General features: G+C 49.4%; 1 protein-coding gene across 1 annotated transcript; it reads left to right on the forward strand.

Annotated features, from left to right (window-relative positions):
* Positions 1–9,465: 9,465 nt before the first annotated feature.
* On the forward strand, positions 9,466–10,791 carry LOC138581948 (uncharacterized). The gene is made up of 2 exons (XM_069652866.1): positions 9,466–9,580; positions 9,992–10,791. The coding sequence occupies exon 2, from the start codon at positions 10,183–10,185 to the stop codon at positions 10,789–10,791; it is 609 nt and encodes a 202-aa protein (XP_069508967.1). The 5' UTR covers positions 9,466–9,580; positions 9,992–10,182.
* Positions 10,792–15,963: the final 5,172 nt, after the last annotated feature.

The raw sequence follows: 15,963 nt of genomic DNA on the forward strand, positions 1-15,963 counted from the left end.
TAGTGAGGGAGGGCTTGAATTTCCACAGGAGACAGAGCTGATACCAAGCTGTCTGAGTTTTCTTAGCTATGTGTGTCGTGAAGGAGAAGTATTTGTCGATGTGGAACCCGAGGGACTTGGCGCATGAGATGAGCTTGGTTGTGAAGCCCTCGGCGTTCATGGGCAATAGCCAGGTCTGTATGTCTGAGTGTTCAGTCTTGTTGGTGAGGAGTAGGGATTCAATTTGGTCTTCGAGAGGTTCAGCTTCAAGTACGCACTGGACATCCATGACTGGATCAGCGAGAGGCAGGCTTTGAGCCTATGGATGACTGTGATGGAGTCGATCATGAGGTATAGCGGTGTGTCGGCATATTGGTGGATGTTGTGTGTGGCTAGGAGCGCTTCCAGAGGCTAGGATCACTCGAGAGAGGATGGAACCCTGCGGGACTCCACAGGTGACGGGTAGCACTGGCGATCTAGAGGAGTGCATCTGAACAAACTGGTGACGGTTGGAGAGGCCAACTTGAACCAGCGTAGGACAAGGTCGCTGATCCCGGTCGCTGGCTTTGCCGGGCTCTGTGTGTTATGGTGGGTGGTTTGATAGTTTGGTTAGGTCCACTCTAGTATTTCATGGGTCCTTAGTTGTGGGTTTTATTTTTCTGGTATTTTACATGGTGAGGTAGCGGGAGATGTATGATGTCTATATTCTTGTCTTTGTTCGTATCTTTAGTTCAATTAGAGGCAGTTGAGGTGTTGTGAATTCTGGTAGGGAGTACCTGTTGTTCAACGCTGGTGAGGTTTCATTTGTCTTTTTTGTTCTGTTTTTCCTTCTTGTGTCCTTGTTCGTCTTGTATCGGGGCATGTTTGAGGTTTCAGTGTTTCATAACTGTAGTGGGTCAGTGTTCTATTGCAGATCTTGTTGTGCATTAATCTGTTTTGGCAGTATGATCCCCAGTTGGGAGGCTGTCTCTTGATGATAGTTCCTGGTGGTTTTGATCACGGCAGGTAAACCGTAGTGTTAGATGATTGTTGATTGGATATATTGATGGGGCTACCACAGTGGTGGGTGTCTTGCTGTGGTTATAGGATTGTGGTGGCTTGCTTTGTCACAGAGGTCTCGAATTTGTCATTTGCTCCAGTGGCTAATGCCCTCCTGGGGTGGATTCTTTCTTCATCTCGAAATTGATTGATGTGGGGCTATTCACAGTTGTGAGTGCCTCATTGTGGTTATATGCTTGCAGTGGCTTGCATTGCCAACGAATCTCGAATTTGTCATTTGTTATTTGTTCCACGGGTGAAATCCCTCCTGTTGTTTTTATTTCAGGCAGTTAGGTTTGCTGCAAGTGAGTTTGGGTCTACCAGGGTGGAGCTTCTTCGTGTGGTCTGTTATTTTGCGGTCGATAATCCTTATGGTGGGAATTTCTTCGAGATTCTTGGTAGCGAGATAGCCTCCCTGTGGCGCAAGTCTCATTGTTGGAATATTTTCTTGGGTTGGTGTCTCAGGATTTCAATGTGGGAGGTTGTTTGGAAGATAGAAATTCAGGTGGTTAGAGTTCAAAGGTGCAAAATTCTGAGTGGTTAGGTTCAAGGAAGTAACTGGGTTAGAGTTAAGGCTGAAGTAAACAAAACTGTAGGATCCGATGTGGGAAAAATTCTGTGAGTTAGCGTTCACAAGGACTTAGTTTCGTGGTAGTGGTATGTCAGGGTTCAGGAAGTGGTAAGGATTAGATTGGAAGATTCTAGGTGGTTAAGTTTGAGAGCAGTAGAGTTCAGATCATTCAAATTCAGAGCAGAAAAGCAGAGTCGGGTGGAAACCTCACAATAGCAGATTGAGGTGGTGGAAGCCTCACAGTGGCAAAATTCCCAAGTGGCAAGATACAGATCAGAAAGTTTAAAAATGGTGAAACCTTGCTGTATCAAAATGTAAAAAGGTTTTTGATTGATTGATATTTTATTTCTATCGCGCTCGTACACAAGTATTTCAGAGCGCGACAAGGCAAGGGAGGGGAACAGGGGAGAACAAAACTGCGATCTTACTAGGCCCAGTGACATTGAGGACACGCAAGTGCATGGCAGAGGGGGGAGCGTAAAAGTGCATAGGAAGGGGGGAGAGGTGGAAAGTGCGAAGCAGAGGAGAAACAGATAAATAACAATAAATAAATAATAAAGTCAACAAACAGTGGTAATGCAGCCAGCAATTTGAAAGTGCTAGGTTTAAGGCAGTAGACAGGGTAGTTCTGATAAGTGCAGGAAGAAAAAGGGGGGGCTGTATGGGTACAGATACAGACCCCAGTGCAAGGGATGGCCCAGAGACAGTGCGGGAGGGTGGCAGGATGAGCAGATACCTGGGCCAAAGGACAGAGGGTGGCCAGGTGCACAGTGCCAAGAGAGAACAGATCAGCAGGGGAGAGGGGGAGCGAAGGCAGAAGAAATGAGGAAGGTCTTGAGGTGCTACCGGAACCGGAGATGGTTCTCCTCAAGTTTTAGAGTGGCAGGGAGGCTGTTCCAGAGGGAGGCCCCAGCCGAAGACAGAGATCTACCCCCAGCTCGTTTCTTAGAAAAACAACTGACCCTGAGTGAGTTGGAGGTAGAGGAGTGAAGAGCTCGAGAGGGGAGGTATTTGCAGAGGGATAGCTGAAGGTATTTTGGACCCAGGCCCCAGAAAGCCTTGTGGACAATGCAGAGGGTTTTGAATTTAATCCTTGCATCCACTGGGAGCCAGTGGAGAGATTTCAGAGCTGGAGAGATACGATCCCAGGGCTTGATGCCAAGGATAAGTCTCGCAGTCCTGTTCTGGATTCGTTGCAGAGGGCGGAGAGTAGAGGCAGGTAGATTTAGAAAGAGGCTGTTACAATAGTCCAAGGTAGAGAGAACCAAAGCTTGAGATACCATGAGCTTCAGGGGGAAGGAGAGGAAAGGCAGAGTACCTCTGAGGAGGTGCAGTCAGAAATTTGACTTTTTAGAGACCTCAGAGATGTGGGCGGAGAAGGAAAGGGTGGAGTCAAAGATGACCCCGAGGTTCTTAGCCTCGCAGGTGGGGGTAGGAGGAGGGCCAAGAGAGGCCAACCAGAGAATGAGGGGAAAGGATGGTGAAGGTGTGCCGATGAGGAGGATCTCCGTCTTGCTGGCATTCAGACAAAGATCATTGGCGGTACACCAATTTTGAATGGCAGTTAGGCAATCAGAGATGAGCGAGGGAGAGGAGGTGGCAGAGGGCAGCCTGAAAATGAGTTGAGTGTCGTCAGAGTAGCACTGGAAATTTGAGCAGAAAATGACAATGCAGTGGGCGAAAGTTGCCAGGTATTGGTTGATAAGCCAGGGCGAGAGGTTATACCCCTGGGGAACACCATAGGTAGAGAGGAAGATGGATGAAAGGAAGGACCGAAGTTGGACCTGGGAGGGTCGATCTGAGAGGAAAGAGGTCAGCCAGGCCAGAGCCTGATCAGTGATACCCAGGTTTTCACAGAGACGGTTGAGCAGGATGGTATGGTTGACCGTGTCGAAGGCAGAAGAGAGATCGAGGAGGATGAGGACAGAGGGAATGTTAGAGTCAAGGTTGCAGAGCAGATCTTCACGGATATTCAGGAGAGCATCTCCTGCTTCTGGCAGCTCTGAAGCCAGACTGGTGGTCATGGAGATGGCCAACAGAATTGGAATGAAGGTTAAGCTGAGAGATGGCCAACTTTTCCAGGAGTTTGCCAAGAAAGGGAGTAATGGAAATTGGGCGATAGTTAGCTGGACAAGCAGGACCAGCTGTGGGTTTCTTGAGAAGAGGATGCACAAAGGAGTGCTTCAGAGGGGAGGGGAAGGATCCAGAGGCAAAGGAGTGGTTGCAAAAATCAGCAAGGGCCGGAGCGAGGATGTCAATGTGGTCCTTGATGGTTTTAGAGGAACAGGGATGAACCTGTTTTGAAGAGGCTCTCATAGATCGGACTTGTCTAGCAACCTCGTCAGGGGTGAAAAGAGGAAAGGACGAGAAGTATGGTGGGAGGGTGGCTAAAGGATGGTCAGCAAGCACAGATGGAGAGGGAAGAGGAGGGGTGTGGGTGGAGAGGGTGGACAGGATGTCCTGGGTTTTTTAAATGAAGTGAGAGGCAAGGGCATTGCAAAGAGCCTGGGAGGCAACAGGAGGGGTAGAGGCTGCAGCAGGGTTGGCCAGCTCCTTGCAGATTTTAAAGAGTTCGGCCGAGTTGTTAGATGCCGCAGAGACACAAGCTTGAATGTAGACTCTCTTCTTGGTGAGGACAGAGAGTCGGTATTGCCTTTGTAGCAGGCGAAAGGCCAGTTTGTCAGAGGATGAACAGGAAGTCCTCCATTTCCTCTCAGCTGCCCTACACTTACGTTTAAGTGTAGCTAGGTCACAGTCATACCAGGAATTGCACTTGGCTTTGGACTTCAAACGGATCCTCATGACAGGGGCAAGAGCATCAAGCGTATCAGAAATTGAAGAATAGAGCAGAGACAGAGCTGTATCAGGATGTGAGACAGCCAAATGTGGAGGGGGGGGAGAAAGTGGCGGCAAAAAGCTCAACTGACACACGCTTCATGGGCCGTATGTCCGAGAAGGTAGGTGGCAGTGTTGGGGTAGGCTTGGCTTGAAGAGAGGGAGAGTTGAGATGAGAGGAGGTGACGAAAACCACACAGTAGTCACATTCAAGGTGTGGTGAAGATCTCACAGTGGCAAGGTTCAAAGAGGTGAAACTTCACAGTAGCAAAAGCTCAAAGTGGTTATGCTTCACACTGTCCAAATTCAACGAGACAAAGGTTACAACTGCTATATGCCAAGTGGAGAAACCTCACAGTAGCAGTATTCAAAGGTGGTGAGACATCCCAGTAGCAAGACTCAAATTTGGTGAACGTCACAGCGGCAATACTCAAATGTGTCATAACCCCACAATTGCACGTTTGTCATTAAACAATGATGTGTATGTTATATTTTTCAATATGCATTCATATATATAATATTGTTGAAAATATCACATTCTCCATACATACGGGTAATCCGTTTATATCACAATGGTACATATCATTTCACGGTACACCCACTAGCAGTTTTCCTCCTATTTATAAATACTTTATGTGTGCTTTCAAACGGCTTAATCTGCCACTACTGTGGAACACCGGGGGGCCCCACCAGTGCACAGGCTTTCGTCATATTTTTTTTGCATGTACAAGAGTCCATATTCTTGGATTGTTGGCATTTACCTCCATGAAGGGTAATAATATTAACTTTCACATTGTTGTGACTATGGGTCTCATCAGGAGTTGGGCGGATCGGTAAAATGCAGCAGTAATAGTATTACTGCTGCATTTATAGCTCCGCCCAATCTCAAATAGGGGGGAAAGTGGGAATTTTACCTCCAGCTTCTTGCTAGAGGTAAAAATCTCGCCTCTCCACCCGTTTCCGGTGCTATTTGCGCACCTCTAATTGCGCCGACGCTAATAGCACCATGAAACACCCATTGGGTCCAATGGACCCAACGGGAATGGGATTTACCTCCCCAGGATCTGCCGTAAATTGCACCGGACCGAGCTGCGGTAACGCTAATAGCGTTGGGCGGTATCCCTATGCAATTAACGCCGGGATACTTCCCGACTCCTGATGAGACTCTATGTCTAACGCAGTATGCATACCAGACACTGGCTGTGCTGTTTTGTTAACTCTGTTTGCAGGCTGAATCTATCACGCCTTACATCACTTCAATACTGTCACCTGCCATGAAGAAGGCTGAGTCATCAAATAGGGTGACTTTCTGCAGCCAAAACCTAAGTTGCCATTAGGAAGCATCAAAAGGAACAAAAATTGTGAAAATCTTCTTGGCAATTTTGGTGAATGCATGCAACACCTTTATTACATAAATGAAAATAGTGCAAAACCTGCCATAGCCTGTATTAGAGATATTTTGATTCTCGGACACGATTCTGTTTTTTGACAATAGTTTGTTGTTAGTACCTGTGTAGTTCATCTGCAGTTATGTATACAGTGTTGTTGTGTAGGTATGATTTAGGTGATGCTTTTTCACTCAGAATGATGGGACGCACATGTGAGGCATGATTTTATCTTTTAAATTTGTGTTTTTCACAATACTATTTAGCATGTATGTTCTCATGAATTAACTGCCGTCTATTTCCAATTTTCATATAAAAAAATAAACAAACAACATATTTTTGTCCGACACACTTATCATTTCATTGAAATAAGTTTACTCCCAAAAATGTTCTTGCATGTATAATAACATTGTTTTTCGGTCTCCTTCGTGTTATTGTCTATAGGTGCTGCCCAATGGGACTGCGACTGTACAATTATTTGGGCTCCCCTCATGTTTTTCTGTTGTGAAAATAGTACATGCAACACTAGGATGAATGTACGAAGTACATACACAAACCTAAATAAGGGGAGCCTGAATTAATGAGGAAAATAAGCATCCTTGTTATTTAGGGAAGAGCTAAGCAGGCTGGTGGAAAGAGTATACTATACCTGCAAACCAATGTCTAGGAAAACACTCAGTTGAAGTTGAAATCCATTAGGCCTGCTGCAGCTGGCACTCCCTCTCAGGCTTCTGGTAACATGAAATATGCCAGGGATTTTAAGGGAAATGATGGAAGTAGTAGCTGATAACCCTGACAACCCCTAAATGATACTCATTGGGGTTGGGGCTATTTACTATATCCACTCAGAATATAGTTATTTCAGCTTCAAAATGTTTACTTCGAGCTATGATTGCCTGAAACAGATTGGGTGGCAATTAATTAGGTCGTCCTCTCTCCACCTCTGTTTCCCCATGTAGCGGTGTGTGATTACCAGGTTAGTGGAAGTATTCATGTTTTTGGGGTAAAGCAGTGGCCGGTCATGGCATGATGTCTATTGCCCAGTGCTCTAAAAATCCAAGTAGGCCCAGCAGACAAACATTGTTTCCTATGAAGTCATGCAGGAGCATATGAGTGAGGGTATTAATGGCCAGGGAACTGAACTTGATCTGTATTATGTCCCCGCTGTGCGACCACACTCACTCGCAGACGCGGGACACACAGAAAGACAACCACACGGATTTGCGCTTGGCACGTAACTAACTTTTAATGCATTCTGCTCCTCCCTTATTCATACTGGTCACATGACCTTCTTCAACTCTCTGTACTTTCTCGTCACATGATCGTGACAGTCCATGGCACGACGTCACATCTTCCCCCAAAATAACAATGTCCTACCCCATATCTTTGATCCATCGTCAGGGTCTTTTTATGTTCTGGCAGGATCGCACGTCAGCACGCTGGCATTCATTGCTGAGTTCGATTCCCCCTTCTGCTGCTGACTCTTCTTCGTCTCCAATGTATCCAGACTCCTCTTTCTCTTCTACTTCATCATCACTATTGGCTTCTCGTTCTTCATGGGGACCCCTTGTCACTCTTCGGAAGAATGAGGCGTGTTGAGTCACTCGCTTGTCAGCTTGTACGGCCGTGATCATGGATCCCTTTCAGGCCATAATTACTAGCAGTCCTGTGTCAAAATGTGGCATGTTCTTGTGAGTCACAGTCTGTTCCAAAATGACGCTTTCACCCAGACGTCAGCTTATTCTTTCATGTTTCCTTTTGCTGCATTGTCTCGCGCCCTTATTTCATGTTCTTGTCTACTCATCATCCTATGGCCAGAGTCGTGAGAAAGCCTTGTGCAGACAGGACGACCGAACATCAATTCAGCAGCGCATATTCCTGTGGAGCTATGCAGGGTGTTGCAATAGTCCTACAAGAGCTGGTAGAGTGTCTGTTCCAGTGGTTTGTTAGTGATATTGGCCACTCTCAACGCCCTTTTCACATTCACCATGAAGCGTTCGACTATGCATTTGGCGTGTCGCCACAGAGCAGTGACATTCCTGTGGTTGAAACCCATGTACTGCGCAAAATCACTAAAGTGGGAGCTGGTAAAGGGGGTCCTTTATCCAACTTTACCACTTTAGGAATGCCGTATGGTGAAAACATCCTGTTCAGTGCTGGGATTATAGCCATGGCAGCGATCGATTGCAGGATTTCCACAGCTAGAATGTATTTGTTGGTCCGGGGAGGCCCAAAGAAGTCAATGGCTATCTCTTCCCAGACGTGGTCCGGCAGGGGCATTGTCTGAAGTGGCTCGGGCGGCATTTGTGGCTGGAGGCTTAGACATATGTGGCAGGACTTCAGCGTGTTCTCAAACTGGTCATCCATGCCAGGGAACCAAACCTTCTATCTTAGTTGTCTCTTAGTCAATACAATCCTATGGTGACCCTCATGTGCCACATCGATGGCCTGCTGTTGCAGGGGTGCTGGATTCACAATTGTGTCCCCTTTCAGTATCAAGTTCGATGACTTGATGGATAGCTTGTTTTTCACTTTCATAAGTGCCCTCCAGAGTTTGTGGTCGACTGATGGGTTTCACTTTGCTGCATGTTCTATCGTTTTCCACCTTCCATCCCAAATACAGAATGCGGCTAGCTCTAGTGTGGGGTCCTCGGCCATCATTTGCTGCAGTTCATTCAGAGAGATTGTTGGTGGTATTGCGTGGTGCACTACATATTTAACATAGTCATCTGCTAAGCCGACTGATGGCTGGGTTCATTTTAGAGGGTGCCTGTATAGGAAGTCTGCTGGGTTAGCTTCCTTCCCTGGCTTATGGACGATGTTGAATTGGTTCTCTTGTAGATGTAGGCCCCACCAGGCAATGCGGGCTGGTATTTGAAATGCCAGCCTGCCGCATATGGTGACAAGTGGGTAGTGAATGTGGTGATGTCGCAAGACCCTTCGCTGATCTCGACCTAGTGGCATCCTTTTTTAAGGTCAAGTCAGAAAAAAACTCTGGGCCTCATTACAACCTGTCAGGTTTGGACCGCGGTGATTCCGTGACGGCGGTAACAAAGTTTCCGTGTCCGCAAGGTTGCGGAAAGACTGTCCGATTACGTGCTGTCGGTCGCACGCACCACACGGATGCGGAAACGTTGTTACCGCCATCACATAAAAAGCCACGGAAATTGACATAGCGCTGACACAAGTAGTGCAAAAACCGTGTCCGCCTCCGTCGCCACGGACACGGAACCGGAAATACCATGATCGCCAAAACAGGAAACAGAGTGGCGGCCATCATATAAAGCACAATCCATTGCCATCCAGAGTCAGCACAAGCAGAATCCACACTGTGAGAATGCAAAAGGGACCACCAGCATGACTGCCAGGATTCCAGCTCAGAGGCAGCGCAAACAGCGCTTTAGTGAGGCGGAGCTAACTGTTCTGGTGGAGCATATAGTGGAGCATGCAGAGATGCTGTTCAGTGCCGATCAAAGGCGTGCCACACAGCAGCGGAGGAAGGAAGTGTGGGCGGAAGCAGCACGCAAGTGCACTGCTGTGGGCGTGAATGTGAGGAGCGTAAAGGACTGCCACAAGCGGTGGGACGACATCAGGCTGCGGGTTCGGAACCTGATCTCCACACACCGCCAACGCAGCAGTGGGACAGGTGGAGGACCCCCTTCCCCACTGAGGCTGCAAGGATGGGAGAAGCGTTGCAGCAGTGTCCTCCACCTTGAGGGCATCCATGGGATCGGGGAGGCTGAGGCAGGAGTGAGCCCACCTGCAGATGCTGGTAAGTGGTGAAACATGAATGCCACATGAGAATATGTTAATGGCATGACTGGGCCAAAGGACCCATTAACAACCCCCCCCCCAAGCAGTGCATGACTGGGCCAAAGGACCCATTAACAACCCCCCCCAAGCAGTGCATGACTGGGCCAAAGGACCCATTAACAACCCCCCCAAAGCAGTGCATGACTGGACCAAAGGACCCATTAACAACCCCCCCCCCACAAGCAGTGCATGACTGGGCCAAAGGACCCATCATCATCCATATGGCAACCAATATCACAACAATGCATACCCCCAACAATCAGATGCATGTAACTAACACTATTGAATGATCAACCTGTATGATGCATGTGATGCACCCATCAGCCGCCACCACCACAACACTAATTGCATGTCCTCTGTGTCCCCACAGCCGTGTCAAGTGACAGTGATACTGCACAACAGGCCAGGCAATCTGCACCGGCACGTGTCCAAGCCACCGCACCTGCACAAGAGGATGCTGCCAGCAGTTCGGCATCTCTGACCCCAGTACCAACTGCAACAAATGTGCCGGCCACCACCACCAACATCCCCAGCGTCTCCACGCTGCCTGAGTTAACACAGATGCCACGGGAACCCATCGTGCCCACCCAAACCAACACAGAAGGCAGCTGCACTGCAGAGGAGGCGGCCTGTAGTGACAACAGTGCCCCGGCAGAGCACTCTGATACTGGGCCACAGGGGGAGATGCCCACATTTGATGACCTGGGATCCTTCCATCAGCTGGAGTTTAGTCCCACATCACTCCGAAGTCCCATGAGGTCACCCACCCCATCTATGGCAGAGCTTAATTCCCGCATTCAGCGGATGGAGGAGCAGCAGTCTACCCTCACCCAGCTGGTGGAGCGGCAGCTCGAGGAATCTAGGCTGCAGAGGGAGTGCTACAGCACGTCAGTGCGTCGCCTATCAAGGTCCATTGGACGCTTTGCCAGCACTATTGTAACCCTGGCATGCCATGTGCGGGAGGGTAATGACAACACCTCCAGGCTCATAGAGTCCATGTTGATTGGGCAACAGGCAAATATTGCACGTATGCCATCTATACCTGATTCTGTGCCATCCAATACCACCACCCCATCCAGCTCCACTACTGCCAGTCCAAGGAGGCGCTCGAGTCGGCTAACGGGGCTCTCGAGCAAGGATGCACAGGCACAGAAGCTCACACGGAAGTGATGGCATGTGTGTGGGGCACTGCAGGACACACGTGGACTAGAAGGGTGTGAGGGGTGGGTACGTTTGGTTGGTGGGGGAGGTTGTTTTGGGTGTTTGAACATTGGGGCCTAGGTGGGGGTGGGTACGTTTGGGTGGTGGGTGGGCACGGGTGTACAGCTTCCCTAACCATTGCACCTCCTTCCCTGTTGTTGATTCATCAATATATCATCATTTGAAATCAAAACATACATGTGTGGACATCTATCATTTCATTTGCAGTACAAAAAATCATTTATTGTCATCACCATGTCCATGCATTGCTGTGAATGTGCTGTGTCTCAAAAGTAAATGCGAATCAGTTCATCCCGTGCTCTTTGGCCATCAAGTGCACCCCCAGGGGGAGGTGGTGCCATCCCATCCCCATCCCCATCTCCATCTCCATCCCCATCCCCTTCTCCATCCCCATCTTCTTCATCTCCGTCTCGGGGCATTGGGATGTTCCTGCGCAGGCAGTGATTGTGCATCATGGCACATACGAGCGTGATTTTACCCGTCTTCACTGGGCTATACAGCAGTGATCCACCAGATCTGCTCAAACAGCGGTACCGGGACTTCAGCAGTCCGAATGTCCTCTCAATCAGTCCACATGTGCGGATATGTCCCCCATTGTACGCCTCTTCATGCCTGTTCCTTGGTGTCCGTACAAGTGTCATCATCCATGGCGTGAGTGCATATCCAGCATCACCTACATGGGATGTAGATGGGGGGACATGTCAGTGTTTGTTGTATCATGTCTTCATCTGATGCTGTGCTATTTTGTATCATTGTTCATTCATGCATGTGTGCCATGCAGTGGTTGGAAGTGTTTATTGGCCATCACAGTGGATGTAGCCAAATGGATATTGACCTACACATTTACGTGCATGTGTACTCTGCACTGCGGGTGACATTTGATTGTGAGTATGGCATAGTGCAGTGATGTGCACACATGGCAGAGTCACTCCACTGTAATGAAGTAGTTAATGCAGGACGTCTCATTTACAGGCATCATGTGCATTGGGGGGGCAGTGTTCCATTTGTGGGTGGGTGTTTACAGTGGCACAAGGTGTATGGGACAGTGACAGTATCGGCTTTGTGTGTCATATGGCAGGGTGTGTATGGGCACACTGTGTTGACCTGTCATGTCTTCCTTTGTGATGTTTGGGATCCGCTGTCTATTTGGTTGATGGCAGGGGGGGGTGATGCATGTGCGTTCACAGCGGCACACTCACATTGCTCATTGGCCTGGAGACACACACACAACTTCAACAGGGTCGGAGCATTGTCAGCAGTACTCACCTAATAGCCATGTGTTTTGTCCAGCATAGCGGTCCATGTACCGTGGCAACGTGGAATTCCGCAGTACCATTGAGTCATGGGTTGAGCCTGGGAAACGTGTGCAGCAGTGTGTAATCAGTAGCGTGGCATCACATACCATCTGTACATTCAACGAGTGATACTGTTTCCTATTGCGGAACACCATCTCAATTGCACGTGGTACTGTCAGCTCAATGTGGGTGCAGTCAACTGCACCTATGCAATTTGGCATGCCTGCTATGGCATGGAAGGCGAACTTGGTGTCAATGACCTCAGGGAGGGTACGGGGTAGGGCTATGTGTTCTGACACATGGCGCAACAGGGCATCCAGTACCTGTACCAGGATTTTTGAAAAACAGGGTTGTGATATGCCGTGCAGCTCACCGACCGTGTGTTGATAGGTGCCAGTGCCAAGGAAATGCAGCACAGACACAACCTTCAGGAGGGGGGGAGATGGCGGTGGGGGTGTCTATGTGGCTGCTGATGTTGTCCTCAATCATGGCAGTGATGTACAGGATTGTTGGACGGTCCAGCCGGTATAGTGTGTGGATCTGTCCTGGGGTAAGGTTCCAGGGTAAGGCCCTGATGCTTGGTATTGCAGGCTGCCTGCGGGGTTGTGCCGGCTGGACAATGGGGTTTGCCATAGGTGCAGGGTTGGCTGGTTGGCGCATGCGCCTCCTTCGCCTCTGCCTCCTCCTCTGCACCATTACTGCCATCATGTGCAGTGCTGCCTGTTGGTTGAGTAGGCCCAGTCCAAGTGCTACTAGAGCTGCTGCCTGCATGGTTTTGTGTTGTGTTGGCCTGGGTGTGGCCCTTTTGTAGGCTCCCAGTGTGCTGCTGGGTCCAGCTGGGCTGATTTGGTGCACCTGTGCCCTGATTCAGTTCAGCAGGCACTGTTTAATGTCATGTTCGCGTTGGCGGCGGTACGCCACCGTGATCACGGTTTTAACGCAATTTTCAGCCGGTGTTTCCGTGTCCGCGCTAGTTGTGATGCTCGCGGTGTTTCGTATTGCCGGTAACGGAGGGGTTTCCGTGGAGGTGGACTTTACGGGACCCTTAACTCCGCGGTGGCGGTTGGGGGAGGTGCTATTTCCAGGGCCGCGGGTCATGATTGGGCGGACGCGGAAACGGTGCCGGTATGGTTATACCGGCAGCGGTAATTCCGGACCGGAGCACTTGTAATGAGGCCCTCTGTCTCCGTTCAATAGGTGCATCATGTCCGTAATGCATGGGGATTGATGACGTTCTCGTCGTATGGCTTGGCTGGGGATGCGCATGTGAACACAGAGTCTTATCTGTCCCTCAGGGCCTTTCTTTAGAACTGGCACTACTGGGGAGATCCACGGGGTAGGGCCAATGGCGGCTTTGATGATATCAGCGTCAAGGAGTGACTGTAGTTCCTTCACTATTTGGCACTGGATATTGAAGGGTATGCCTCTGTAGTGTTGTGCGATTGGTTTCACTGAGGTGTCAATAAGAAGCTGAATCATCTTCCCTTTCAATTTTACGAAACCTTCAAATAGCATTGGGAAAGCTGCTTTGATTTTGGCTGCCAGCAAGATGTACTTGCTGGCCATGAGGTTATAGACTATATGAATGAGCCCCATCTGGATCGCTGATCCGAAGCTAAGGATCCAGCTGCAGACTGCTTCGGGATCAATAACATGGATGGTGATGCATTTTCTTTTTTCTTTGTGTGTGCAGGCGGCTGGTAATGCTCCAGTACAGGACAGTGGTTGTCTATTAGGAAGTCAAAGGCAGCTCCTCTCACCGTGAGTGGCAACGTTGTGCTGTGTTCCACTGCATTGGGATTGCAGAGGGCGTAGAGGTATCCTCTCCTTCTCTATTCTGAGCTTGATGGTGGTTCTGACTCATTGGTTGAGAGGGGGGCAGTGCGCAAGTGGTCTACGCATGTGCCCTTGTGCCTCACGTCTTGCAACAGTGATCAGCGGGTTCTCGTTCTGCACCTATCTCTGGTATGGTACTTTCTTTCATTCTGCTTGTGCCTGTCGTCCTCTGAGGTTAGGGAGGGAAACCTGTATCATTGTGTTTGGTGTTATCTGTGTCCTGAATGGGGTGTCCATGGAGTGCGGCACATGGACTTGAAGTGATCTTTCCCCCCCTGCACGTGGAGCATTCCTGCCCGAAAGCTGGGAATGTGCCCTCATGCGGGACTTCATATCTGCACCAGAAGCAGTGGTTCTTGTCGTCTTTTTGCAAGGGGAAATGTTTTACAACCTTTTGTGCAGTCTCTTCCATGATGGTGACTGATGGGCTTATGTGCAGGTTGGTCATGTTGCTACTTGGAGCTCTAAGGCACTGGTCATCTGGGTCAGAAGCAACATTTCGGCTGGGTGTGTGGCATTTGCAAGAATTTCTTCTTGAGGGTCACGGACTCACATCCCGCAATCACCTGTGAGTTGATGGCTTCCTCGTTGGAGTATTGGTAGAATAGGCAGTGCTTCCCTTTCGCCCTCAGCCGCATCACAAATTTGTCCATGGTCTCCCCTGGTATTTGCCTGGTGGTGTAAAACACATGCCGTTCGTAGTCAACGTTTTTGTGAATGGCGATATTTTCTCTCAGAATGTGTTTCAAGTCAGTATTTGTGTACTCAACATTTTCAGGTAAAATATAATGGGCCTCATTACGAGGTTGGAGGTAAAATCGGCAAGAAAATCCGGCACCCACAAATGGGCAATTACTGGGGTATTCCGGCCCTGCCGGATCGTTAATTATACTTTTGCGGATGCGGGTGCCGGTAGATCCCCATTCCCATTGAGCCCCATGGGGCTCAATGGGAATGGGGATGTCTGTAGCACCGGCACGGTTCATTACCGTGCCAGTGCTACATGCTTGCTGTGCACGCGGGTGCCTTTCATTCTGCCAGGCCAGGCCTGGTGGAATGAAAGGCACCCGCGAGCACAACTTGGAGTTTGCCGGTCCGGTAGCAACGGTACCAGTAAACTTACCGGTACGGTTGTATCCGGAACCGGCAACCTTGTAATGAGGCCCAATGCCTCTAACTTCGGGGCCTGCTGTAAGGGTCGGCAGGCCTGTTATGTATTTGTGTTCTTGTGGGCCAGGCTGCATCCACCGGGACAATCTTGGGCCAAGATTCATCTTGTCGATAGTGTCGAACGGGAACAGCGTAGGCACCGGGAAGGAGTCCCTCACCTGTTGCGCTATAGGTGCTGAGGCCGGGGCTGGATCTTTGTCTCCCATTCTGTCGGCATGTTTCTTGGGTGTCAGATGGCTGTCTGTGCTTGTTAGCTAGGTTCTGACAGTGAGCAGGTGCCTGGCTTCTGCGTTCACTCAGGATTTCACTTTGTGGCTGTGGGTTGGTGTGAGACGGCCACCTTCAGTGTCATGCAGTTGAGGTATCCCGCAATGGGATGTGCAGACCAATGGGGAGGAAACACATTTATTAATTCCTCCTTGCATTTATTTATACTGTGTTTTTATCTTTTGTTCATATTTGTTTTTCCATGGCCACAACAGGGTCTTGGTCACATATTTTTTTCACCCTGTTGGGTTGGGCAACACCCGCTCAGGTCTTCCAGGGCCTTGGGCCTGCAGGCCCTCCTCTGTGTGCCTCACAGAGTGGTAGTAGCCTTCCAGGGCAGCCCAGGGATGGTGGATGAAAGCTGATCGGGTGGGTGCAGCAGGTGCCATACTTGCCTTCCTGCATAGGAGCGGAGAAGGCATTTGCCTTACTTGAACATTCTGTTTCATGCCACGCCTTTGGTGAGCGTACTGCTGGAGTGCGGCGTGGTGTGGGTTCCCTGTTAATCATGTCCGATCGAGCGCTCTGGTTGTGAGCGTAGAACTCTACATCA

The sequence above is a fragment of the Ambystoma mexicanum genome, chromosome 3q (assembly GCF_040938575.1).
Source record: "Ambystoma mexicanum isolate Mex_15411 chromosome 3q, UKY_AmexF1_1, whole genome shotgun sequence".
Taxonomy (NCBI): Eukaryota; Metazoa; Chordata; class Amphibia; order Caudata; family Ambystomatidae; genus Ambystoma; species Ambystoma mexicanum.

Excerpts from the sequence above, each read along its gene's own strand:
- LOC138581948 (XM_069652866.1), top strand. The coding sequence starts at position 10,183 with ATGCCACGGGAACCCATCGTGCCCACCCAAACCAACACAGAAGGCAGC.